This window comes from Chelonoidis abingdonii, chromosome 11 (assembly GCF_003597395.2).
Source record: "Chelonoidis abingdonii isolate Lonesome George chromosome 11, CheloAbing_2.0, whole genome shotgun sequence".
Taxonomy (NCBI): Eukaryota; Metazoa; Chordata; order Testudines; family Testudinidae; genus Chelonoidis; species Chelonoidis abingdonii.
The window spans coordinates 979,753-1,003,633 of record NC_133779.1 but is presented as its reverse complement, the minus strand read 5'-3'; the positions used below and the strand labels follow the sequence as shown (position 1 = coordinate 1,003,633).

At 65.2% G+C, this 23,881-nt stretch overlaps 2 protein-coding genes across 2 annotated transcripts in view; one reads left to right on the top strand and one right to left on the bottom strand.

Moving 5' to 3' along the window:
- The window catches only part of LOC116819215 (cdc42 effector protein 2-like), a 280,118-nt gene that overhangs the window by 102,738 nt on the left and 153,499 nt on the right, over window positions 1-23,881 (bottom strand). The window lies entirely within an intron of this gene.
- SPTBN4 (spectrin beta, non-erythrocytic 4) overlaps window positions 1-23,881 on the top strand; it is a 71,793-nt gene that overhangs the window by 43,063 nt on the left and 4,849 nt on the right. The window contains 16 exon segments of the mRNA XM_075070711.1: window positions 3,169-3,189; window positions 3,409-3,700; window positions 5,893-6,173; window positions 9,157-9,420; window positions 11,088-11,312; window positions 12,367-12,456; window positions 12,962-13,240; window positions 14,480-14,610; window positions 14,693-14,897; window positions 15,874-16,251; window positions 16,868-17,112; window positions 18,979-19,117; window positions 19,993-20,053; window positions 21,206-21,641; window positions 23,226-23,295; window positions 23,674-23,868. Of these exon segments, the coding sequence (XP_074926812.1) occupies window positions 3,169-3,189; window positions 3,409-3,700; window positions 5,893-6,173; window positions 9,157-9,420; window positions 11,088-11,312; window positions 12,367-12,456; window positions 12,962-13,240; window positions 14,480-14,610; window positions 14,693-14,897; window positions 15,874-16,251; window positions 16,868-17,112; window positions 18,979-19,117; window positions 19,993-20,053; window positions 21,206-21,641; window positions 23,226-23,295; window positions 23,674-23,868 (3,312 nt within the window).

Below are 23,881 nucleotides of genomic sequence, written 5' to 3'. Positions count from 1 at the left end.
GATCATTCGCCGTCCTGCGCTGCGCCCGGCCTCACGGCTCCTCCATGATGCTCGGCCCCGGCAGCCCCCGGCCCTCACCCAGCTCCCACATCCTGCCCCCCCCAGGCTCTCCCCCAACTCCCCATCCCTCCCCCCCAAGGGAACTGCTTTCTGACCCCACCCCCCCGGTCCATCCCTGGGGCACCCCCTGCCCGGGCCCTGGCCTGGCACGGTGGCCCGACCTTGTCTTGTGCTCTCTGGGGTGGAAGGTCAGGGGGGCCCTAGAGGAACAGGCCCCGGTCATTGGCGTCCGTCTGGTCCGGCTGTGCCAGCTGGAGGGACGTATCCCTGTCCTAGGCAGCCTGGCCCGGCTTGGGCATCCAGACTGGCATCTCTGCCACCGGCTTGCAGGCGTCTGCACGGTCCCTTCTGGGCGCTCTGCAGACAGCGGGAGGGGAAGGGGCTTCTCACCCCCCCGGGCCCCTGCTCTCTTGGGGGGCTGTCACAGGGGGACCCATGCCTGAAGGTGTGGGAACATGGGGCGGCCCTGCCAGGGGCCCGTGCTGGGTGCTGATGTCCAGCTGGAGTGATTCCAGGGAGCTGCACCCGTGGGGCTTGTGGAGCAGGGGGAAGCCCCCACCTCAATCAAACCCCTGAGGTTAAATTGTCCTTCAAACCCACGGTGGCCCGGGGGCTGCAGCATTGCCTGCCAGCAGCTGGCCAGAGCCCAGGGCGGCACCGTGTGTGCGCTGCCCGGATCACACGCGCCCGGTGCTCTCCCACGCACAGAACCACCATGTGCCCTGCGGGCGGGCGGGGAGCAGACGAGCTTGCACTGCAGAGCTGAGCCTGTTGTGCACCCAGACTGGGGCTGGGGTCTGAGGCCCCCCCCACAGTGCCCAAAGCCAGGGAGACGTGGAGGGGTCAGGCCTGCTGCCCCAGTGTCCCCCCCACCAAATCCCCATGCGCAGGGTCCTGCTGAGCGCGTGGGCGCTGGGTGCTGCTGGGAGCACAGGCTGGAGCCCCCGGGGGGGTTGCACCAGGGATGCGACTGATGGAGCAGTGCTGCAAAGTGACCCTGCCCGTGTGTCCTCCACTGACCTCCTTTGGTGTGTGTGGGTGTGTGGGGGGGCGCACAGAGACCTTTCCCGAGCAGGCGCCCTGGAATCACGTTTTCTTCCTAGCTCGTGAGGCTGCTTTTGAAATGTGTGTACTGGGGAGGGGGAGCCCTGTCCCCCCGCTGCGTGTGGAGCTGTGTCCCCCCCCCCACTCCATGTGTGTGTGGAGCCGTGTCCCCCCCCCACTCCATGTGTGTGTGGAGCCGTGTCCCCCTCCTAGCTGCGTGTGTGTGTGGAGCCATGTCCCCCCCCCCCCGCTATGTGTGTGGGTGGAGCCGTGTCCCCCTCCACTCCATGTGTTTGTGTGGAGCCATGTCCGCCCCCTCTCCGGGAGTGTGTGTGGAGCGATGTCCCCCTTCACTCCGTGTGTGTGTGTAACTGTGCCCCCCCCAAGTTGTGTGTGTGTGGAGCCGTGTCCCCCCTGCTCCGAGTGTGTGTGTATGGGGAGCTGTGTCCTCCCCCACTCCATGTGTGTGTGGAGCTGTGTTCCCCCGACACTGTGTGTATGTAGAGCTGTGTCCCCCCCCCGCCCGCTCCGTGTGTGTGTGTGTGTGGAGCCGTGTGCTCCCCAGACACGACAGGGCCCTGATCTCAGTGGGGGTCTGGGCAGTGCCTGGCAGGCCGGAGCCCGGATCTCAGCTGATTTCTCTGGGCACTGCTGTGACACACTGATATATTGATGGGGACTAAGCAGGGCCGGCTCTAGCAATTTTGCCGCCCCAGGCACGGTGGCACGCCACGGGGGGCGCTCTGCTGCTCGCCGGTCCAGCGGCTCCAGTGGACCTCCCGCAGGCTTCCCTGCGGGGGGTCCGGTGGTCCCGTGGCTCCGATGGACCTCCCGCAGGCGTGCCTGTGGATGCTTCACCGGAGTGCAGGACCAGCGGACCCTCCGCAGCCACGCCTGTGGGAGGTCCACTGGAGCCGCCTGCCGCCCTCCCGGCAACCGGCAGAGCGCCCCCCGCGGCATGCCTCCCCTAGCACACGCTTGGCGCGCTGGGGCCTGGAGCTGGCCCTGGGACTAAGGCTACTGTGATGCGTTTGATCACCGAGACCCTGCTACCTGAAACTACCTCTGAGCCCGTTTTCCTTGCCAGCCTGGGACTCCAGAACCCTGCCTGGTTTAGCCAGACACAGCAGCCTGCTGCAACACAGACCCAGGTCTGAACCACACGCCCCAAAGCTGCAGAATTAACTGAAAACAGCATAAGAAGTGCTCCCGTCTCCAGCACCCAGACACCCAGCTCCCAACGGGATCCAAACCCCAAATGAATCCGTTTCACTCTGTAGAAAGCTCATACAGGGTGAACTCATAAACTGTCCGGCCTCTATACCACTGATAGAGAGATGCGCAGCTGTTTGCTCCCCCAGCTATTAATCACTTACTCTGGGTTAATTAATAAACAAAAGTGATTTTGTGAAGTATAAAAAGTAGGATTCAAGTGGTTCCAAGTAATAACAGACAGAACAAAGTAAGTTACCAGCAAGCAAAAATTAAAACAAAACACGCCTACGTTTGTAGTCTTCATCCAGTAGAAACTGATCCAGGTAATTCTCCCCCTCCGAGTATGTCCATGTCAGCGTCTTATCACAGCCTAGCCTTCCTCCTAGCCTGGCCCGATCTTTCCCGGGTTACGCCCGTGTTGCCCAGCTTCGGCGGTGGCCTAGGGGGTTCTCATGACTGCCACTCCCATTGTCCATGCTCCACCCCATATACTTTGGTCCAAGCGGAATCCTTTTGTTTCTCTAGCCCCCTCCCCCCCAATGGATAAAGCCAGGTTTAAGATGGATTCACAGCACCAGGTGACATTGGTTCACATGTCTGTGGGGACCCCCCCCCGCCTCCATTTTCGCCTGACTCCCAGAGAGGGTTGGCAGTACACAGCCTTTTCACCAATTGTCCTTGTGGGAGAGCCGTCTAGGATTCCAAGACCATTAATGGGCCCCACTTTGATATTACAATTGGCCTCAAGGGTTTTATTTCATATTCCTAGTTCAGATACAGACGGGTCAGTTCATACAAACGGCTTGCCCACATTGAGAGCATGATGAGCTTTTGTAACGTCCCTTACAGATGACCTTCCGCATGAAGCGTGTGAGTTACATCCTTTCACCCTCTTAGATGTTTTATGAGCATCTATGGGGTGCACCATTCCCGTCACCTGCTCGCAGGTGCGGTGATGGGTCTCTGGCGGGGGATACAGTCTGCCACTGACTATTGGCTAAAGCCAGAAGGCGCAGACGGCGGCAAGGTGCCTGTTGGGGGGTTTGGCACAGGGATGGTGAAATCCTGCCCGCTGACCTCACAGGCCAGGTCAGCCTGCGCTTGAGCTGCGGGCAGGATGGGCCTTTGGCACCAGGCCTGCTTATGAGCGAGGGCAGTGTAGCGACTGACCCATGCCCTCTGCTCTGCGGGGCCAGCAGCTCATGGAGGAGAAGCCGGAGCTGGCGGCTCCGATGGAAGAAGCATGTTGGAGGAGATCGCGAGTGCTGGGTGGAGCTCTATGATGGGCGGGAGGCCCGGGCCCAGCGTCTTCGAGGCCAGCAGCGCAGAGCACTCGTCGCAGTAGCTTCGCGGACCTGGACAATGAGGGATTGTGAACATGGTAAGGGGTCAGCTGCAAGTGTGGGCTGGCGCAGCCTGGCCACTCAACACCCAGCTGCAGCAACTCAGGTACATGGTGGGTGGGTGGGAATGCAGCAGTTGAGGGGGTGACTGTCACCGACCCAGCGTGCGGTTTTGCTGCCTGGAGCATGTAATCGACTCTGGGTTCTCTCCGTGGTCTGGGGGGGGGGGTGTCTCAGGAGTTAGTGGAGGGGGCTGGCTTGGAGCCGAAACTCCTGGTTCTCCCTGTTGGGGGAGCTGGGTTTAGTGGTTAGAACCAGGGAGGCCTGGAGCCAGGAGACCTTGGTTCTAATGCTTAGTAGGTAGGGGACGGTTCTCTCTTGGGCACAGTTACACACACACACGGAGTTGAAGCGGGAATCGCTCCACCCACCACTCCGAGAGAGGCGGCGAGACATGGCTCCAACAACCACATGGCAGTGGATAGGGGGACACCGGTCCACCCACACACATAGCGGGGGGGGGGGACATGGCTCCACACACCACACGCAGCTAGCCGGAGGTGGACACGGCTCCATCACACCCCATGGTAGTGGGGCCGGGACACGGACCTCCACCACACACATGGAGTGATGGGGGCGACACAGCTCCCACACGCAGCGGTCGGACAGGCCGGCTACCCCTCCCCAGTACACACATTTCAAAGCAGCCTCCACGAGCTAGGAAGAAAAACGTCGATTCCAGGGCGCTACCCTGCTCAGGAGAAAGGTCTCTGTGCGCCCCCCCACACACCCACACACACCAAAGGAGGTCAGTGAGGACACAGGCAGGGTCATTTTGCGGCACTGCTCCATCAGTTCGCTATCCCTGGTGCCCCCCCGGGGGGCTCCAGCCTGTGCTCCAGCACGCACCAGCTTCCGCCCACGTGCGCCCTCAGCAGGACCCTGCCGCATGGGGATTTGGTGGCGGGGACACTGTGGGCAGCAGGGCCTGACCCCTCCTCACGCTCTCTCCTGGCCTTGGGCCTGTTGGGGCCTCAGACCCAGCCCAGTCTGGGCTCGCACAACAGGCTCAGCTCCCCTGCGAGTTGCAAGCTCGTCTGCTACCCGCCCGCCCGCAGGCACATGGTTGGTTCTGGTGCGACTGGTGAGAGCACCGGGCGCGTTGTGCATCCGTGCCAGCGCACTCACACTGGTTGCCGCCCTGGGCTCTGGCCAGCTGCTGGCACGGCAATGCCTTGCACGCCCCGGGCCACCGTGGTTTTGAAGGAACAATTTAACCTCAGGGGTTTTTGACGGTGGGGGCATTCCCCCTGCTACCACAAAGCCCCACGGGTGAGCTCCCTGGAATTCACTCCCAGGCTGCGACATCAGCACCCAGCACTGGGCCCGGCTGGCGAGGGTCCGCCCCTGTTCCCCACACCTTTCTCGGCATGGGTCCCCTGTGACAGCCCCCAGAGAGCGGGCCGGGTGAGAAGCCCTTCCCTCCGCTGTCTGCAGAGGCGCCCAGAACGCGGACCGTGCAGACGCTACTGCAAGTGCCGCGCGGTGGCAGATCGATCGCCAGTTGGATGCCCAAGCCGGGCCAGGCCTCGCCCTAGGCACAGGGCGATACGTCCTCCAGCTGGCACAGCCGGCACCAGTACGGACGCCAATGGACCGGGGCCTGTTCCTTCTATGGCACCCCTGACCCTTTCCACCCACTTCGAGAGCACCACAGACAACGGTCGGCCACACGTGCCAGGCCCAGGCGCCCGGGCAGGGGGTATTGCCCCAGGGATGGACCGGGGGGGGTGGGGTCAGGACAAGCAGTTCCCTTGGGGGGGAGGGATGGAGGTTTGGGGTGAGAGCCTGGGGGTTGGCAGGATGTGTGAGCTTGGGGGGGCCAACCCGGGGAGAGGAAGATTGGGGCGCCCTTGGGGGGCGGGATTGGGGATCCTGAGGGGTGGCAGTTGGGAGGGAAATCCTGGGGAGAGAGGATGGAGGCCCGAGGGGGACGGTATAGGGATGTTGTGGTGGCAGGTCCATGCAGGGAGATCCCCGGAGGGCAAGGGATGAAGGCTTAAACACATCCCCCTCCCCCCAGCTCACCACCTGCTCGATCTTGTCCAGCCGACTCGCGGGTTCTGGCCCGCTCGGCCCGGAGCGCCCCTGGCCGTAGCCCAGTCGCGTGATGCGTTCGGGGCTTGGGCGCCTGTTCCCCGCTTCATGAAGCCGCTTCTCCCCCATCCAGCCGGCGAGCTGCGGGCACAGAGGTGGCTACCGGGCACCGCCGCCGCCCCGATCCCCGCAGCTCCCGATCGGCCTCCGCACCGCCCCGGCAGCCCCGGTCCCGTCGCCCTCGCAGCCCCTCGCAGCCCCCGCATGCCCCGCGCTCTCGATCGCCCCGCACCGCCCCCGCGCGCCTCCGGTCCCGCAGCCCCGCTCCGCCTGCAGCCGACGCCCTCCCGCGCCCTGCCCGCGTCCATGGCCGGGCGGCTGCGCGGGGAGGGGGGGGCCCGGTCCCGGGGCCACGTGAGGAACAGAGGACAGACAGGCAGGGGGTTAGCTATCGCCGGCCAGTACAGGCAGAGGGACAGCTGTGGGGACGGGCAGCGGCTACAGACAGGAGCAGCAGGGCAGCTTATGGGATGCGACGGCAGGGACAGACAGCAGAGGGGAAGCTATCGAGAGTAGACAGCAGATGGGGTAGCTGTGCGGACGGCAGGGCAAGCAGACACGCCCAGAGGGCAGCTTATGGGGATGGACGGTCAGGGACAGACAGCAGAGAGCCCGCGGGGGCTAGCTGGGGGACGGGCCAGGGCCCGGACCAGACAGCAGAGGGGCAGCTAATGGGGCTGGACGGAGGGACAGACAGCAGACGGGGATAGCTGTGCGGGTATGGACAGACAGGGCAGCAGGGGGAGCTTATGGGGATAGGACAGGCAGGGGGGCCCGCTCCGTGTGAGGTTTGTGTAGTCTGTAGTGTTGTGGGCCGTGCTGCATATCCCCGCAGGACACGGACGAGCGCAGCCGTGGATCTCAGTGGGGCGGCTCTATGGGGGGTCTGGGCAGTGCGGCAGAGTCGCGGGAGCGCGAGCCGATCCTCCAGAGCCTGAGTGCAATCTGAGGGGCACTGGTAGCGCTGGTGGGTGGGGCACTGATTAGATTACAGATGAGGTGGATCGCAGAGGGCCAGGGGGCCAGCTCTGATTTGCCGCCCAGGCAACTGGACGGGGTAGGGAGCGCCGCAGCAACGGTGCAGAGCGGCGGTAATGGCTTTATGGGGCTGCTCCGCCCGTTCAGCGGCTCCAGTGATAACCCGCGTCCACCGCAGGCATTCCGTGCGCGGGGAGTGCCGTAAGCTTCAGTGTCAAGTGTTCTCCGGTGGGGACCATCTCGATGACTCCCGCGCGTAGCGTGCGTGGACCTGTGGTTCTAGCTCTCTCTTTCTCCGTGTGCCGGCCAGGAGGGGCTTTGTGACATGGGAACCAGCCGGAGCTCGTGCTCGCCCCTGGGTGCCAAACGCTCGCTGGGAGGCATCCACTTGGACCCGCGTCGTGGCTAGCCGGAACCCTACGCCCCGCGGCATGAACCCGTCTCTTCGTGCCTCTGCCCGGACCTGGGCTGTCCCTCCAGGCCTAGCTACACAAACGTATGAGCGCCCTGGGCGCCCTGCGCGCCTCTGCGGCCCTACGCGGACCTAAGGCGTAGCAGTGATGTCGAATGGCGTCTTATAGCATACGAGCGCAGGCCCCTGCCTACCTTGGAACGCTGCCACTAGTCCGAGACCGTTTCGCGAGACGTTAGCAGCCATGGGTGCCTCTGCCAGAGCTAACCCAGGCCTGCCCTGTGGTGCTATAAGACTAAATAGAGCCCATACGACATCTGCCCTAGACGCATGCGTCGGAAAGCGGCACCGATTGCAAGGGGTCAGATAGCGACAGTCCACGACCGCCCCAGTGCCTGTCTCCTTAGAGGACTAACTGAACCGTGACCAAACTGCTTGCTCCCCTGTTCCTCTCAGCATACCGGTTAAAAACCCGTAAGCTGCCCACTCGGAAGGAGTCCTAAAGCCCCTCATAAATCCTGGTTTGCATCTCCTGCTGAGAAGCTCCTACATGGTCGCTGCATCCCCTCAGAAACTACGTCCCTCGCGCCTCTCTAAACTATATTTACCACTACGCCCTCAGTGATGGATGAATGGCGGTCGGAGTGGTTTTTTGCTTCCCCTGTATATCATTACTCGTCTGCGGTTATTATAAACCAAAAGTGAATTATCTGGTTGTAGTGTATAAGAGATAGTGCCCATGATTCAAGTGTTGGTTTCCGTCTGCATATTATAAGACTAGACAAAGTAATGTATTAAGCTCCTCCGAGGCTCGACATATAATGCAGCAAACCGCCAAGTCTGAGTCTAAGTACAGTAGGATAACTGAATCCAGGTAAATTCCGCACCCTCTGGTGTTCGCTTGAGCGTCAGCGTACTTATTCATGGCCCTAGCCCCCCTGCCTTAGCTGGCCCGCGCATTCCTCTCCCCTCTCTGCCCCAGAGTGTGCGCCCTGCTGCGCCCGCTCGGCCTGAAGATGACCGTGTAGGTGGGTGTGTCGTCATGAAGTGACGCAATCTCCACCGCTTCGTTGCTCACCTCCCCATTGGTCCTCTTGGGACCAAAGGGGCGGGATCCTTTGTGTCTCTATGCCCCTCGCCCCTCACGAGAGGGTGGCTGCGGAGGGCCGGTGGTTGTCTGGCGCCATGTGCTAAAGCGCGCCCCAGGTTTAATACTGGAGTGTGCCAGTTGAACAGCCGCACTGCGGTGTACCGTGCGATGGTCTACCTGGTCGTCCCTGCTCGCGCGACCCCAGACCACTCGCTCGTCCGTTCTTCCGCGTCCTGACTCGCGGCTTGGCTTGTCCGGTAAAGCAGTCATTTCAGCCCCATGCCTGACTCCCAGGAAGGGTTGCGAGTAAACAGCCATTTACACCCAATTGTCCTGTGGGAGCCGTCAGGATTCCAAGCCACCATTAATGGCCCCACTTTGCATAATTACAATGGGCCTCAGGGTTCTATTTCATATTCCTAGTTCCAGATACAAGACGGGTCCGTTCATACAAACAGGCTGCCCACACTTGGGAGATGATGAGCTTTGTAACGATCCCTTACCAGAGACCTTCCGCATGAAGCGTGTTGCAGTTACATCCTTCACCCTCATTAGCATGTTTCTATGAAGCATTATGGGGTGCACCATCACCGTCACCTGCTGCAGGTGCCGGGATGGGTTCTGGCAGGGGGATACAGTCCTGCACCTGCATTGCTAAAGCCAGGACAGGCGCAGGCAGGCGGCAGGTGCCGTTGGGGGTTCTGGGCACAAGGGGGTGAAATCCTGCCCCGCTGACCTCACAGGGGCCAGGATCCCAGCCTGCGTTGAGCTGCGGGGCCCAGGATGGGCCTTGGCACCAGGCCTGGCTTTGCAGCGGAGGGCAAGTGTAGCGCTGACCCTGCCCTCTGCCTGCACAGGAAGGCCAGCAGCTCATGGAGGAGAAGCCGGAGCTGGCCGGCTCCGTGAAGAAGCAGTTGGAGGAGATCCGGCAGTGCTGGGTGGAGCTCGAGGGCACGGCGCAGGCCAGGGCCCAGCAGCTCTTCGAGGCCAGCAAGGCAGAGCAACTCGTGCAGAGCTACGCGGACCTGGACAAGAGGCTGGTGAACATGGAGGGGCAGCTGCAGGCTGTGGATGCTGGCGCCAGCCTGGCCACCGTCAACAACCAGCTGAAGAAACTCCAGGTATGGCTGGGTGGGTGGGGTGCAGCAGGGAGGGGGCTGGACCTGTGACACCAAGCCCAGCACGTGGGTATGCTGCATGGAGGCACTGTACATCCAGACTCCTGGGTTCTCTCCGTGGCTCTGGGAGGGGAGTGGGGTCTAGGGGTTAGGGGGGGGGCTGGCTGGGAGCCAGAACTCCTGGGTTCTCTCCCTGGCTCTGGGAGGAGAGTGGGGTCTAGTGGTTAGAACCAGGGGGCCTAGGAGCCAGGACGCCTTGGTTCTATGCTTAGCTCAGAGAGGGGACAGGAGGGGGTCTAGTGGGGTAGAACTGGGGGGCTGGGAGCCAGGACACTTGGGTTCTCTCCCTGGCTCTGAGAGGGGAGTGGGGCAGGTTGACCTGGGAATGTCATTTAGTTTTACTGGGGCTGTCTGCATGGGGGAGGGGAGAGCAGGGGGTGACTTTAGGTGAGGGATGGTTCCTGAGCCAGAAGGCAGGTAGGGGCAGGTGACGCCTTTGCCCTGGAAACTGGACAAAGGGAGAGGAGGAGCCGGGGGGAGGGGAGGGGAGGCAGTCGGCTGGAGGGGTTTTTAGTTTCAGTTCTGGGCTGGCTGGGAAGAGGCAGAAACCCCAAGTCTGGGGTCTAAGCTCCTGTCCCCCCAGAGGGACCTGGCTGAGGGTTCCTGGTTGTGCAGCAGGCTGATGTGTGCTGCAGGGGGTCAGGCTGTGGCAGTCGGGGCCGGGGGGGCAGTATTTGGAAAGAGGCTGTGGCATTTGTAACTTTCAAAGCTTCGCTGAGCCCTGCCTGTCCTCCCGGTAGTGTCAGGGGTGGGGTGGGGGGGCGCTACTTGGGGGTCGGAGCATTTTGTTTTGATGGATGGGTGGGTTTCGAAGCCAACCCCCCCCGCCCGCCCCCCGCTGCCAAGGGCCCTGGCCCTGGGGCGTGGTGAGGGGACCTTCGCAGGCCAGGGAGATCAGGGAGATGCTGGCAATGTGTCCCAGGTGGCATTTCTCCAGCTGCCGCCCAGGGGAGACCCATGCCGCCCCCGAGGCAGGAGCGGGGCTCGAGAGTGGAGGGGAAAAGGGGACTGCGGGGGAAAGTGGGAACTACTTACGCTGGCAGCCCCGGACCCAGTCCCTTCTTGCTGCCCCCCCGTGAAGACAGCACTGTGACACGATTTCACAGGGGTGGCCAGAGCGGAGGGGCCAGATCCCGAGCGGACGCCCATTAGCACAGCTCCATGAGTCCCACCTGCCGCTGCCTATCCCCTTTCTGGCCACACCAGCACAGGGCGGGTGGAAAACACCACCAGAGCGGAGGGGAAGCATTTCACGCCCACTGTGTGCCGGTGCAAACGGCCCCGCAGCGTGGGGGGACGAGCAGCTGGGAGTCGGGCCCCCTGGAGCTACGGGCCGGGGATCTGCTCCCGCTGGCTGCGTGCAGCGACACCGCCTGACGCGCCAGCCATGGGTCAGTCGCCCCTCAGGCCTCCTGTCTCCAGTTAGCGTCCCGGGCTGGGAGTCGAGGCCCATTCTCCAGCAAGAACGAGGCTTGTAAAGGTTGAGGTGAGAAGGGCCCCGTGTGATCATTCGCCGTCCTGCGCTGCGCCCGGCCTCACGGCTCCTCCATGATGCTCGGCCCCGGCAGCCCCCGGCCCTCACCCCTCTGCGGTCTCTCTCTTGTGCGCAGACGATGGAGTCACAGATGGAGGAGTGGTACAAAGAGGCCGGGCAGCTCCAGGCGCAGCTGGCCTCCCTGCCCCTGGAGCCGGCCAGCAAGGAGGCGGTGGACGAGAAGCAGACCTCAGTGGGGATGCGGATTGTCCGCCTCATCGAGCCCCTGAAGGAGAGGAGGAGGATCCTGCTGGCTTCCAAGGAGATGCATCAGGTCTGCCACGACCTGGAGGATGAGATTGTAAGTCGGGGATGGGGGATTGCTGGGGGCGAGGGGCAGCTTCCCATCCCCTGCCCCAGTTCCAGGAGCTGAGCGGTGCCTGCCAGTCGGCAGGGGCCCGGTTAGAGCCCCGGTCACCCGAAAGGCCAGGGATGGAGGGGGCTGTGGAGGCGGAGTTCCCGGCTGCCCGAGCAGCGTCAGATCGGCCTCACATCTGCGGTGCATTCTGCGGTGCATTCAGAGATCAGTGGAGCACTGCGGATTTGCACCGGCTGAGGGGCTGGCCCTGGTGAATCCAATGGAGTGACACCAATTGACACCAGCGGGATCTTGTTATGCTTATAAGAAGCACATGGGATCGTTTTCAGGGGGCAAGGGAACACGCCGCCTTTATTGAAAATATAACGGTTAGCATATGCCTTTAATCACACCCACCCACCCACACACACACTGGTAACCTTGGGGTTCTCCACTGTTTTCTCTGATTCCTTGTCTTGCCTTTGGGGGGAGGCGTGTTTGCCTCACCCCTGAGGTTGTTGATGCTGCTGACTCTTAGCATCAGAGACAAGGGATGTTTTCTGATTGTCTCCTGCGTCTCTCCTGCGTCTCTCACTTCTTCTTGAGCAGCTGGCCATGAGGACGACTTTAACTATGCACACGGCCTTTCCTCGCCCCAAACAGCTGTCTGGGGCTGTCAGGCAGGATTCCACGCTAGGAAGGGTGATGTGGCTACTAAAGGGATTGCAAAAGAACGCAGTGACGCCAGTGGAGTGACCCCCATTTACACCGGGGGGATCTGGCCCCATTGACTCCAGTGGAGCAACCCCGATTTAGACTGGGGGGATCTGGCCCCGGTGACGCCAGTGGAGCGACCCCGATTTACACCGGAGGGATCTGGCCCCAGTGACGCCAGTGGAGTGACCCCGATTTGCCTGGGCGGGCAGGTTCTGGTGCCCAGGATGTGATCCAGGCATAGCCGTTCCCTCATCTTTGCTTTATTCACCCTGGCCCGGCCCTTGGCCCGGCCCTCGGGTTTCATGCCACGGCTCCTCTGCTCTGTCCCCTCTCCCTCCAGAGCTGGGTCCAGGACCGGCTGCCGCTCGCCACCTTGCGAGATCCTGGGAGCAGCCTGCAGGCCGTGCAGAACTTCATCAAGAAGAACCAGGTGGGCTTGGTCCTCACCGAGCGCTGGGATCCCGCAGCATCACGAGCCGGGAGCCAGGACTCCTGGGTTCTCGCCCAGCCCTGGGAGGGGAGTGGGGGGCTGGTGGGTTGGAGCAGGGGGGCTGGGAGCCAGGACTCCTGGGTTCTCACCCAGCCCTGGGAGGGGAGTGGGGTCTAGTAATTGGCTGGGGGCTGGCTGGGAGCCAGGACTCTGGGTTCTCTCCCTGGCTCTGCGAGGGGAGTGGTGTCTAGTGGTTACAGGGGAGTGGCTGGGAGCCAGGACTCCTGGGTTCTGTGTCCGGCTCAGTGTGACACTGGGGGGATCCAGCCCCTGCCCTTCTCTGTGTCTTGGGCACTGACCCCCTTGCTGGGGATGGTTATGGGGCCCAGTTCCTGTCTGCAGTGTGGTGGGGGGCCCCGGCTGCCAGAGCCCCAGCTATCGAGACCCCTCACCCCAGTATGTGTGATTGGGCGGAGCTAACCCTGCCCCCCACGCCCCACCCCAGAACCTGCGGCGTGAGCTGCAGGTGCACCAGCCCCGGGTGGCCGAGGTGCTGGAGCGGGCGGGCGCCCTCACCTCCATGAAGATCCCCGAGGTGGCCGGGGTGCAGCTGCTGCTGGAGAAGCTGCGGGAGCTGTGGGGGGCGCTGCAGGAGCAGACGGAGCAGCGCCAGCACCTGCTGGACACCACCTACCAGGTGGAGCAGTATTACTTCGACGTGGGCGAGGTGGAGGCCTGGCTCAGCGAGCAGGAGCTGCTGCTGATGAACGAGGAGAAGGGCAAGGTGAGCGGGGGGTCGGGGCTGGGCTGGGACGGGGCAGGGCAGCAGGGGGTGCTGTACTGTGGGGTGGAGCAGCAGGGGGCGCTCTCCCTGGCAGGCAGGGCTGGCCCCGGGGGGGCGCTGTGCTGTGGGGTGGGGCAGCAGGGGGCGCTCTCCCTGGCAGGCAGGGCTGGCCCGGGGGGGGTGCTGTGCTGTGGGGCGGGGGGAGCAGAGGGCGCTCTCCCTGGCAGGCAGGGCTGGCCCCGGGGGGGGTGCTGTGCTGTGGGGTGGGGCAGCAGGGGGCGCTCTCCCTGGCAGGCAGGGCTGGCCCCGGGGGGTGCTGTGCTGTGGGGCGGGGGGAGCAGAGGGCGCTCTCCCTGGCAGGCAGGGCTGGCCCCGGGGAGGTGCCCAGGGGGCGCTGTGCTGTGGGGTGGGGGCACCAGGGGGCGCTGTGCTGTGGATGGGGGGCTCAGCAGGGGGTGCTCTCCCCTGGCAGGCACGGCTGGTCCCAGCGGGGCACTGAGGGGCACTAGGGGGCGCTGGGGGGCGGGAGCAGCACAGGGCGCTGTGCTGTGGGATGGGGGGCTCAGCAGGGGGTGCTCTCCCCTGGCAGGCAGGGCTGGTCCCCGCAGGGCGCTAGGGGGCGCTGTGCTGTGGGGCGGGGGCAGCAGGAGGTGCTGTGCTGTGGGATGGGGGGCTCAGCAGCCGGTGCTCTCCTCTGGCAGGCAGGGCTGGCCCCAGAGCAGCAGGGGGCGCTGTGCTTTGGGGTGGGGGCAGCAGAGGGCGCTGTCCCCTGGCAATTGGTGCTGGCCCCAGGAGGGAGCTAGGGGGCGCTGTGCTGTGGGTGGGGGGCTCAGCAGGGGGTGCTCTCCCCTGGCAGGCAGGGCTGGTCCCCGCAGGGTGCTAGGGGGCGCTGTGCTGTGGGGCGGGGGCAGCAGGAGGCGCTGTGCTGCAGGTGGGGGGCTCAGCAGGGGGTGCTCTCCCCTGGCAGGGAGGGCTGACCCCAGGGGGGCGCTAGGGGGTGCTGTGCTGTGGGGCAGGGGCACCAGGGGGTTCTGTCTCCTGGCAGTTGGTGCTGGCTCCAGGGAGGCGCTGTGGGGCAGGGGAGAGGTCTCAGCGGGTGTCACTGTCCCCTGGGCTGTTGGGAGCCCAGGAGCGGGAGCCGGTGGCTGGTGGGGCTCTGGCACGGTGGACAGGTCCCGTAAGCGGCCGGGCGCCTGGCTCGGATCCCACCGCTGACACCAGCTGCCTCCCCCGCCCCAGGACGAGCAGGGCACCCTGCAGCTGCTGAAGAAGCACCTGCTGCTGGAGCAAAGCATTGAGAACTACGAGGAGACGGTTGCCCAGCTGTCCCGCCAGTGCCGCGCCCTGCTGGAGCTGGGCCACCCCGACAGGTAGGTGGGCGCCTGCCCCCCCCGCCCCGCCCCACTGGCCGGGCGCGGTTCTCTGCACTGACCAGGCTGTGTCCTTGCCCAGTGAACAGATAAGTAGGCGGCAGTCTCAGGCTGACCGGCTCTACGTGTCTCTGAAGGACCTGGCGGAGGAGCGCAAGGCCGGGCTGGAGCAGCAGTACTGGCTCTACCAGCTCAGCCGCGAGGTGGATGACCTGGAGCACTGGATCGCCGAGAAGGAGGTGGTGGCCGGGTCGCCGGAGCTGGGCCAGGACTTCGAGCACGTCACGGTGAGTGAGGCGCCCGCGGACGGCTCGGGGGGATCCACGCTGTGCCGTGTCCCCGCCCAGCGCCCCCAGGGGCACGTGCCCCTCTGCCCAGCACCCCACGCCCCCCTGCCCAGCGCGGCCAGGGGCACACGCCCCCCGCCCAGTGCCCCCAGGGGCACCCCTGCCCAGCACCCCCAAGGGCACGTGCCCCTCTGCCCATCACCCCCAGGGGCATGCGCCCCCAGGGTACACACCCCCTGCCCAGCGCCCCCAGGGCACATGCCCCCCTGCCCAGCGCCTCCAGGGGCACCCCTGCCCAGCACCCCCAAGGGCACATGCCCCTCTGCCCAGCGCCCCCAGGGGCATACGCCCCCCTGCCCTGCGCCCCCAGGGGCACCCGCCAGGGCACACGCCCCCCCGCCCAGCATTCCCAGGGGCACCCCTGCCCAGCGCCCCCAGGGGCACGTGCCCCTCTGCCCAGCACCCCCAGGGGCATGCGCCCCCAGGGCACACACCCCCCTGCCCAGCGCACCCAGGGCACACGCCCCCCTGCCCAGCGCCCCCAGGGGCATGTGCCCCTCTGCCCAGCGTCCCCAGGGCACGCGCCAGGGCACACGCCCCCCTGCCCAGCACCCGCAGGGGCACACGCCCCCCGCCCAGCACCCCCAGGGGCACCCCTGCCCAGCGCCCCCAGGGGCACGTGCCTCCAGGGTACACGCCCCCTGCCCAGCGCCCCCAGGGCACATGCCCCCCTGCCCTGCGCTCCCACGGGCACACGCCCCCCAGACTGGGCTGACTGTTTCCCGTGCCCCCGTGCCGGATTCCCTGTGCCCGGCTGGATGCTGTATCTATGCCACGCCCTCTAACCATCCCATGGTCGCCGTGTCACGTGCTGCGCTCCACCTCCCCCGGCTGGGCTCAGGGGCTTGGCCCGAGGCCAGGGGCTCCGTCCTGTGCCATCCATCGCCCACGGGCTGCGCCATGGTCTGCCCCCCAGCTGCTGCAGGAGAAGTTCACGGCGTTCGCCAGCGAGACGGGCAGCGTGGGCAACGAGCGGCTCTCGGCCGTGAACCAGATGGTGGATGAGCTGATCGACTGCGGGCATGTGGACGCGGCCACCATCGCGGAGTGGAAGGACGGGGTGAACGAGGCCTGGGCTGACCTGCTGGAGCTGATGGAGACGCGGGCCCAGATGCTGGCCGCCTCCCACGAGCTGCACAAGTTCTTCAGCGACTGCAAGGACCTGCTGGCCCAGATCGAGGAGAAAAAGCAGCGGCTGCCGGAGGCGGCGGCTCGCGAGTCCCGCAGCTCCGCCGGGGCCCTGCAGCGGGTGCTCAGCTCCTTCGAGCATGACGTGCAGGTGCTGGTGAGCCAGGTGAGGGGCTCTGGGGGGGAACCAGCCCCCGCGCCCGATCCCAGAGGGGACGCGTCTCAGCCCTGGAGCCCGGTCTGACCAGCCCCCGCACCCCACCCCAGAGGGGATGCATCTCAGCCCCCGGCCACGGGGCCCTGTCTGACCAGCCCCTGCGCCCCACCCCAGAGGGGACCGTCTCAGCCCCCGGCCACGGGGCCTGTCTGACCAGCCCCCACGCCCACCCCAGAGGGGACGCATCTCAGCCCCCGGCCACAGGGCCCTGTCTGACCAGCCCCTGCGCCCCACCCCAGAGGGGACCGTCTCAGCCCCCGGCCATGGGGCCTGTCTGACCAGCCGCCGTGCCCCACCCCAGAGGGGATGCATCTCAGCCCCCGGCCACGAGGCCCTGTCTGACCAGCCCCTGCGCCCCACCCCAGAGGGGACGCATCTCAGCCCTGGAACCCTGTCTGACCAGCCCCCACGCCCACCCCAGAGGGGACTGTCTCAGCCCCCGGCCATGGGCCCTGTCTAACCAGTCCCCGCGCCGCACTCCAGAAGCAGCTGCATTGCAGTGCCAGGTGCAGTGATCCTTGTGCACAGCTCCAGGGCCGCTCCGCTCAGCCCTGTTCCCCAGCAGGTGCGGCAGCTGCAGGAGGGGGCGGCCCAACTGCGGACAGTGTATGCCGGGGAGAACGCCGATGCCATCGCCACCAAGGAGCAGGACGTGTTGCGGGCGTGGAAGGAGCTGCTGGGCTCGTGCGAGGCGTGCCGGCTGCAGATCACCACCACCACGGACAAGATGCGCTTCACCAGCATGGTGCGCGACCTCGTCTCCTGGATGGACGATGTCATCTGCCAGATCGGCACCGGCGAGAAGCCCAGGTACCGGAGCCACCGGGGCTTGGCCTTGGGAGCCTCAGACGGCTCAGTGCAGCCCAGCCTTTGGCCTATGGTAGCCAGGCAGGCAGGCAGCCTTCTGCAGCCTCCCTCCCTCGCTCCATCTCTCTGTCCCTCACTCCCTCGCTGCATCCCTCTGTCCTGCAGCATCCCTCCATCCCTCCTTCCATCTCTCTGTCCATCCTTCCCTCGCTGCATCCCTCCGTCTATCCATCCCTCTGCCCATCCGTCCTGCAGCCTCCTTCCCTCGCTCCATCTCTGTCCCTCCCTCCCTCGCTGCATCCCTCTGTCCTGCAGCATCCCTCCCTCCCTCCCTCCATCTCTCTGTCCATCCATCCCTCGCTGCATCCCTCCGTCTATCCATCCCTCTGCCCATCCGTCCTGCAGCCTCCTTCCATCTCTGTCCCTCCCTCCCTCACTGCATCCCTCCGTCTATCCATTCCTCCATCTCTGTCCATCTTTCCCTCGCTGCATCCCTCTGTCCTGCAGCCTCCATCCCTCGCTCCATCTCTCCATCCTGCAGCATCCCTCCATCCCACTGTCCATCCATCCCTCGCTCCATCCTTCCGTCCCTCCCTCCCTCGCTCCATCTCTCCATCCATCTTACCCTCGCTCCATCCCTCCATCTTGCAGCCTCCTTCCCTCACTCCATCTCTCCGTCCATCCTTCCCTCGCTGCATCCCTCTGTCCCTCTGTCACGGAGTGTGGGGGGACACAAGGCCTTGCACCCCCGTCTCCCTGCGATTCACCGGGACTCTCAGCCAGCCAGGAAAGCAGGAGGTTTATTCGGCCGACAGGAACACAATCCCAGACAGGTTTTGCAGGCACAGAAAACAGGATCCCCCCTAATTAGGTCCATCTTGGGGTCCCAGGAGGCCCACAGCCCCAGTTGGGGGGGTCAGAGCCCTGTCTGTGCTTCCCTCCATTCCCCAGGCAGCTCCTGAACCCCCCACCCACTCCCCAGCTTCTCCTCCCCCCCAGCCTTTGTTCAGCTTCCCGGGCAGAGGTGTCACCTGGCCTCCCCCCCTTCCAGGGTTCTCCCGTCACCTGCTGAGGTCTCCTCCCTCCAGCCAGTCTCCCACCCCCAATGCAGATCGTCCTCCCAGGCCCACACCCCGTCAGCATTCACAGCCCCCACTAAGAACAGGCCCAGTTCGTCACACCCTCCCTCCCTTACTTGGTCGCGCAGTATCCTTCCCTTGCTGCATCCCTCCGTCCCTCCCTCCCTCGCTCCAACTCTCCGTCCATCCATCCCTCGCTGCATCCCTCCGTCCTGCAGTGTCCATCCTTCCCTCACTCCATCCCTCCATCCTGCAGCATTCCTCCATCCCTTGCTGCATCCCTCCCTCCCTCCAGCTCTCCGTCCATCCATCCCTCGCTGCATCCCTCCATCCTGCAGCATCCATCCCTCTCTCGCTCCATCTTGCCATCCCTCCGTCCTGCAGCATCCCTCCATCCCTCGCTGCATCCCTCCCTCCATCCCTCCGCCCTGCAGCAGCCAGCTAGCCCTCTCTCTCTCTGTCACTGGCGCAGGCTCCTCACCCCCCAGGCTCCGTCCTGTCCAATGAGTGGTTGCCCTGTGCGAGACCTGCCCCGGACACCGTGGCAGAGCTCCTGGGGGCAGGAAGGGGCAGAGACCCTGGGCTCCGGACTCTCCCCTCTGGGTGCCTGAGAAAGGGAGGAGGTTTGTCCAGGCCTGGGGACCTGGTGGGGACGGGGCTGGCAGGGGGGTCCCGCTGGCATGGATCTGAGGGCAGTGTCGGGGCCCTGGAGCCCACGCGGCCGCTGTGGGGGCCCCTCCGCCTGGCCCTGCTCCTCCCCCGTAGCCAGGCCTGCCCCGTCTCCCCCCAGGGACATGTCCTCGGTGGAGGTGCTGATGAACTATCACCAGGGGCTGAAGAGTGAGATCGAAGCCCGGAGCCAGAGCATCGCGGCCTGCGTGGAGCTGGGCAAGACTCTGGTGCTCAACAGAAGCCCTGTGGCTGAGGAGGTAACGCCGGCACCGGCGCTGGTGTTGGGGTGAGGTGGGGGGCGGGAGCTGGGGCTGGGGGGCAGGGGATGGGGGATGGGTGTGGGGGATGGGAGACGGGGGCTGGGGACGGGATGGGGAACAGGGGGGCGGTGGCTGGGGTGGGAGTGGGGTGCGCAGGCCTGAGACCACAAGGGTACAAATCTCTCTGCAAAAAAAAAAAAGATTCAGGGCCCCCTTGGAACAGAGGCTGATGACCCAAGAAAGAGGAGCTGAGTGGACAAGTCTGGGACAAGCACTGGAGTGGCTGCGCAAAGTGGTGCAGGGCACTCCGCCACCCCAGGTCCGGGATAGGACCTCTGTACGAACCTGGTGGCGACTGCTTACAGCGGGGGGTGGGGGGGGGGGCTGCCTGGGAGCCAGGACTGGTGAGGGAAGTGGGGTCTAGTGGTTAGAGGTCGGGGCTGGGAGCCAGGGACTCCTGGGTTCTCTCCCTGGCCTGGGAGGGGAGTGGTGGTCTAGTGATTAGAGCGGAGGGCTGGGGAGCCACGACTTCCTGGTGTTCTCTCACCGGCCCTGGGGGAGTGAGGTCTAGTGCTTAGAGCAGGGGGAGGGGCTGGGACGGGACTTCATGGTTCTCTTCCCGGCCCTCGGAGGGGAGTGGTGTCTATGGTTTATGGTGAGCCGGGGGGGGAGGGGCTGGGGGACCAGGGAAAAACTCCTGGGGGCTCTCTCACTGGCCTTAGTTGCCATGTGCCTGTGCCAGCCCTTCTGGCGTTCCGTGGCCAGCGCCCATGTGTGACTGGCCCGCCACAGTGCTGGTGTGTGGCGCCCCAGACTGGCCCCAGCCAAAGGGATGAGCTGGGGGGCCTCATCTGACCCCCGCTCTCCCCCAGTGCTGGAAAGTGCACCAGTTTGCACAGAGGCGTGTGGCCGATGGCTGGCTCACCGCCCACGGCCCGTGCTGAAGAGCTGCGAGCTGTAGGCAGCAGCGTGGACGAGTGAGCAGCATGATCCGGCGCCACGATGGCCTTTCGCAAGGCGGCTGCCGATCATGGGGAGGATTTCGGCGCCGCAGGGCCGACTTGCACGGTGCTCCCAGGTGGGACGCGAAGCGCCTCAATTCAGCCACTGCGAGGGGTGTGCGCCCTCGCCCGCGTTCGGCACCCCCTGATCCCCCCAGCCACCCTAGCCTGATCCCACCCCATCGGGCCCTGGGGCAGGACAGCCACAGCATAGGGGCCTGGCCTATGCCTCCTAACCTTTCCCCAGCACGCCCCTGGCCACGCCCTCCATCCGCCCCGATCCCCCGCTAGCCACTACTCCGGATCCACCCCCATGGGCCCTGGGGGCCTGGTGAAGCCCCCCTATTCTGCGTCCCATCCACACACCTCAGCCACACTCCCAATCCACCCCCATATTGCCCTCGTGGGCAGGGAATAGCCACCAGTTGCAGGGGCGCAGCCCACGCCCCCCATCTGCTCCCCATGGTCCCTGGGGTTATGACCACGCGCAGCACAGGCCACAGTTGCCCCGATACACCCCATGAGCCTGGGGCAGGGAACACCACAGCATAGGGGTCCTCCGGCCCTTCTCCCAATCCCGCCCCAGCCACGCCCCAATCCACCCACATATGGGGCAGAGAATGTCACATCTCGCTGGCTGGAGATCACACCCAGGAATCCTGGCTCTCAGCGTCCCCCCTCCACCGCTGACCTAGCCCCCACTCCCCTCCAGAGCCGGGGACAGAACCCAGGGTCCTGGCTGCCCAACTTATTTCCTCTATAACACATAGCACCCACTTCCCTCCCAGAAGCCAGGGAGAGAACCTGGAGTCGGGCCCCCTACGCTTAACCAGAGCCCGTTTTCCCTCAGTTGGAGAACTGAAGGCCGAGCAAGCAAGCAGACAGCCTACACCGCTCCTGGGCCGCCAAATTTCTTGGGGTGAACCCGCGAGCCGGCCTTCAAGGGCCCCTCGCTGCTGGCCATGGCCGAAGCAAAGCTGGAGCGTCAGAAGACCTGCTGCGGGGCGGCCCCAGGCTCGGCCTTCACCAGTGGGGCCAGGGAGCCGCAGAGCCGCTGGATGCTCAGGGTGGCCTATGTGCGCAGAGATGAAGCTGGAGCGGCTGCAGCCCCGGCTTGACCGCGTGCAGGGAGGCACTGGCCGCTGGCGCCCGGAGATGGCTCAGGAGCAAAAGCGACGGACTGAAGGAAGATGCTGGCAGCCAAGCCGAGCCAGCACCTTCAATGTGCCCACAGTGAGCCCGGGGCTGGCGGAGCCGGCCCAAGTCCACCAGGCCGAGACGCAGCCGGAGCAGCCGCGGGAGCAGTGCCCGGAGCCCAGCGAGCAGGAGATGCCACGCCACGAGCAGGCGGAGAGGCGCCGGGAGCGCCGGGAGCGGCGCCTGGAGCGTCAGGAGTCCAGTGAGCAGGAGATGCCGCGCCACGAGCAGGCGGAGAGGCGCCGGGAGCGGCACGAGCGGCGGCTGGAGCGGCAGGAGTCCAGCGAGCAGGAGACACCCCGGCACGAGCCCAAAGGGGGCGGGTGAGTTCCACGCTCCACACTCTCTGCTGGCATCTCTGGGCCCCCGGCACCCCAGAGAGTGACTTCCCAGGGGGGTCTTAGCTCACCGCTCCCTGGGCCTGGGCCACACCCTGCAGTCCTGGGGTTCAGTCCCGCCAGCGCTTCACCGTTTGTTTGGAAATGTGCCCGTGAAACACGTCCGTGTCCTGGGGCACGGAGGGCGTGGACCGAGGTGGTTTGTTTCTCAAAGCCCTGGCTGGCTGGGGATCCCCGAGGGCCAGTGTTAACCCCGGGTTAGAACCGGGGAGAGACTCAAACATAACCTGGCTGTATAGAAACTGAACCAAGAAGCAAGCTGGCTTCTCAGCACAAGCCTGCATTTCTTGTGCATCTCGCCTTGTCGCAGGGATGCTGCAGACACGGGCTGGGGGATTTCGCACGCTGCATTCACAGCAAACGGAAACAATCCCATTCCGAACCAAGGCCCTGAATTACATGTAAATAATTCATCAAATCCACCAAACGGGCAGCAAGTGGATGTTCAATTGCCTGGAATTGAATTCATCTGCCATGAGCAGACCACGGAGAAAGGGCTGTGTCCATATTCCTGGCAATATCCACTTTGGTCTCATGTTTGTTCAGGGCTTTGTTCTCTGGCCCCGCGGCCCCCTGGGCTGTTCTCCTAATGTCTCCTGGTGATTCAGATGGGAAATGTGGCCCAGGATTTGCCAGCGTCCCTTGGCTAGTTGAGGCCAGTGCCCCCTAGTCCGAGGCTTGGGCTGCTGCTGTCTTCCGCCTGCTTCTCCTGCCTGGGAGCAGGGTCTGCCTGAGCCAGGCCCGGGACGCGAGAAGAGCACGAGGGCTTTTGTCGGTGCTCAGCTGGGCCTGTGCAGCATCCCGCCTGCTCTGGCCAGCAGTGTGAGCATGTCAGGCTGGCAGCTGCCTCGGCCACCCGAGGGGCAGCTGGCAACCAGCAAAGTCCTCCTGCAGCTGCTGTGTCTCAGGTGGGGAGGGAGGAAACCGCGGCTGGTCTCTCCCCCTGCTCGCCCCGTCTGCGCCAAACCTACAAACCTGACCCCTCTTCCGGCGCCGGAGTGAAACCAGTTTCACTCTGTAGCCGTTTACTCAAGAGGGAGATGAGTGCAGCGCAGGGATGTGCCAGGAGGGGGCGTCTCACACCCAGCACGGCCCCCCGTGCAGCACGGCCCCCCGTGCAGCACGGCCCGAGACCCCCCCAGCTGCGCCCACACCTGCTTCCGGCGTCGCTAGGGGGCCTTCGACCGGCAGGGCCCTGGGCTGAGGGGGAAGATCGGCCGCGCTAGAGGCTGCTTGGCCCCTGGCTGCTGGACGTTGGGTAGAAAACGGCTTCCCCACCAGATCCCTCGGATTTTCTTTTCACCCAAACGAAAAAACCCCCACTGAGTTTTCCTGTGTCAGATCCCAGACGTCTCCCAGCACCAGCCGGAAATCTGCGGGGGGTGAGGGGGGTGCTGGGCGCCCTCCACCCATCCCGTCTCGGTCTTGGCTCCCTCCCTGCGCCAGGGCTGCCCGTTTCCCAGAGCCTGGCACTGCCGCGCGTCTCATCCTCTCTCTCTTCGCTGGCAGCAAGACCACGCTGGCGGATATTGTGGAGCAGCTGCAGGAGAAGGAGTCGACCGCGCAGGTGCCGGCCCCAGTAAGTGTGTCCCGCGGTGCCCGGTGGAGGAGTCGGCAGAGTCGGAGCAGCAATGGCCCATTTACGCCAGCTGGGGATCTGGCCCCGTGTCTGCAGAGCTAACTCCTTTGGGCTCCTGTTGCAGGGGAAAGCCCCTGCGGCCGGTTGCAGAAGGAAGCAGGGGTCCCCGACACCCTGTCTCGGGAGAGCGGCCAGCGCCGTGGGGCCAGGGGTCACTCAGCGCCATGGGGCGAGGCCGTAAGCTGGAGCTGCTCCAGAGGAACATGAAGGGGGCTTAAGCTCTCCTGGCCCCGCTGCCTGCGGTCAGGGCCAGAGCCTGTCTCCTGGGGGGCGGGTGGGGGCTCCAGCCCCACGCCTGACGCGCTCTTTGCCCCACAGCCTCGCGACTCTCCCGCCCGCCTTCCCAATGGCCTCGACCTGCTGCCCGAGAGGACGCCGCGCCCGGACCGGCCGCGGGCCCGTGACAGGCCCAAGCCCAGGAGGAGGCCGCGGCCCAGGGACCCCAGCCAGCCCCCGGGGGAGAGCCGCAGGTCCCGCTCGGCGCCAGCCCAGAGCAGCGCCCCACCCCCCCCCGCCCCCCCCAACA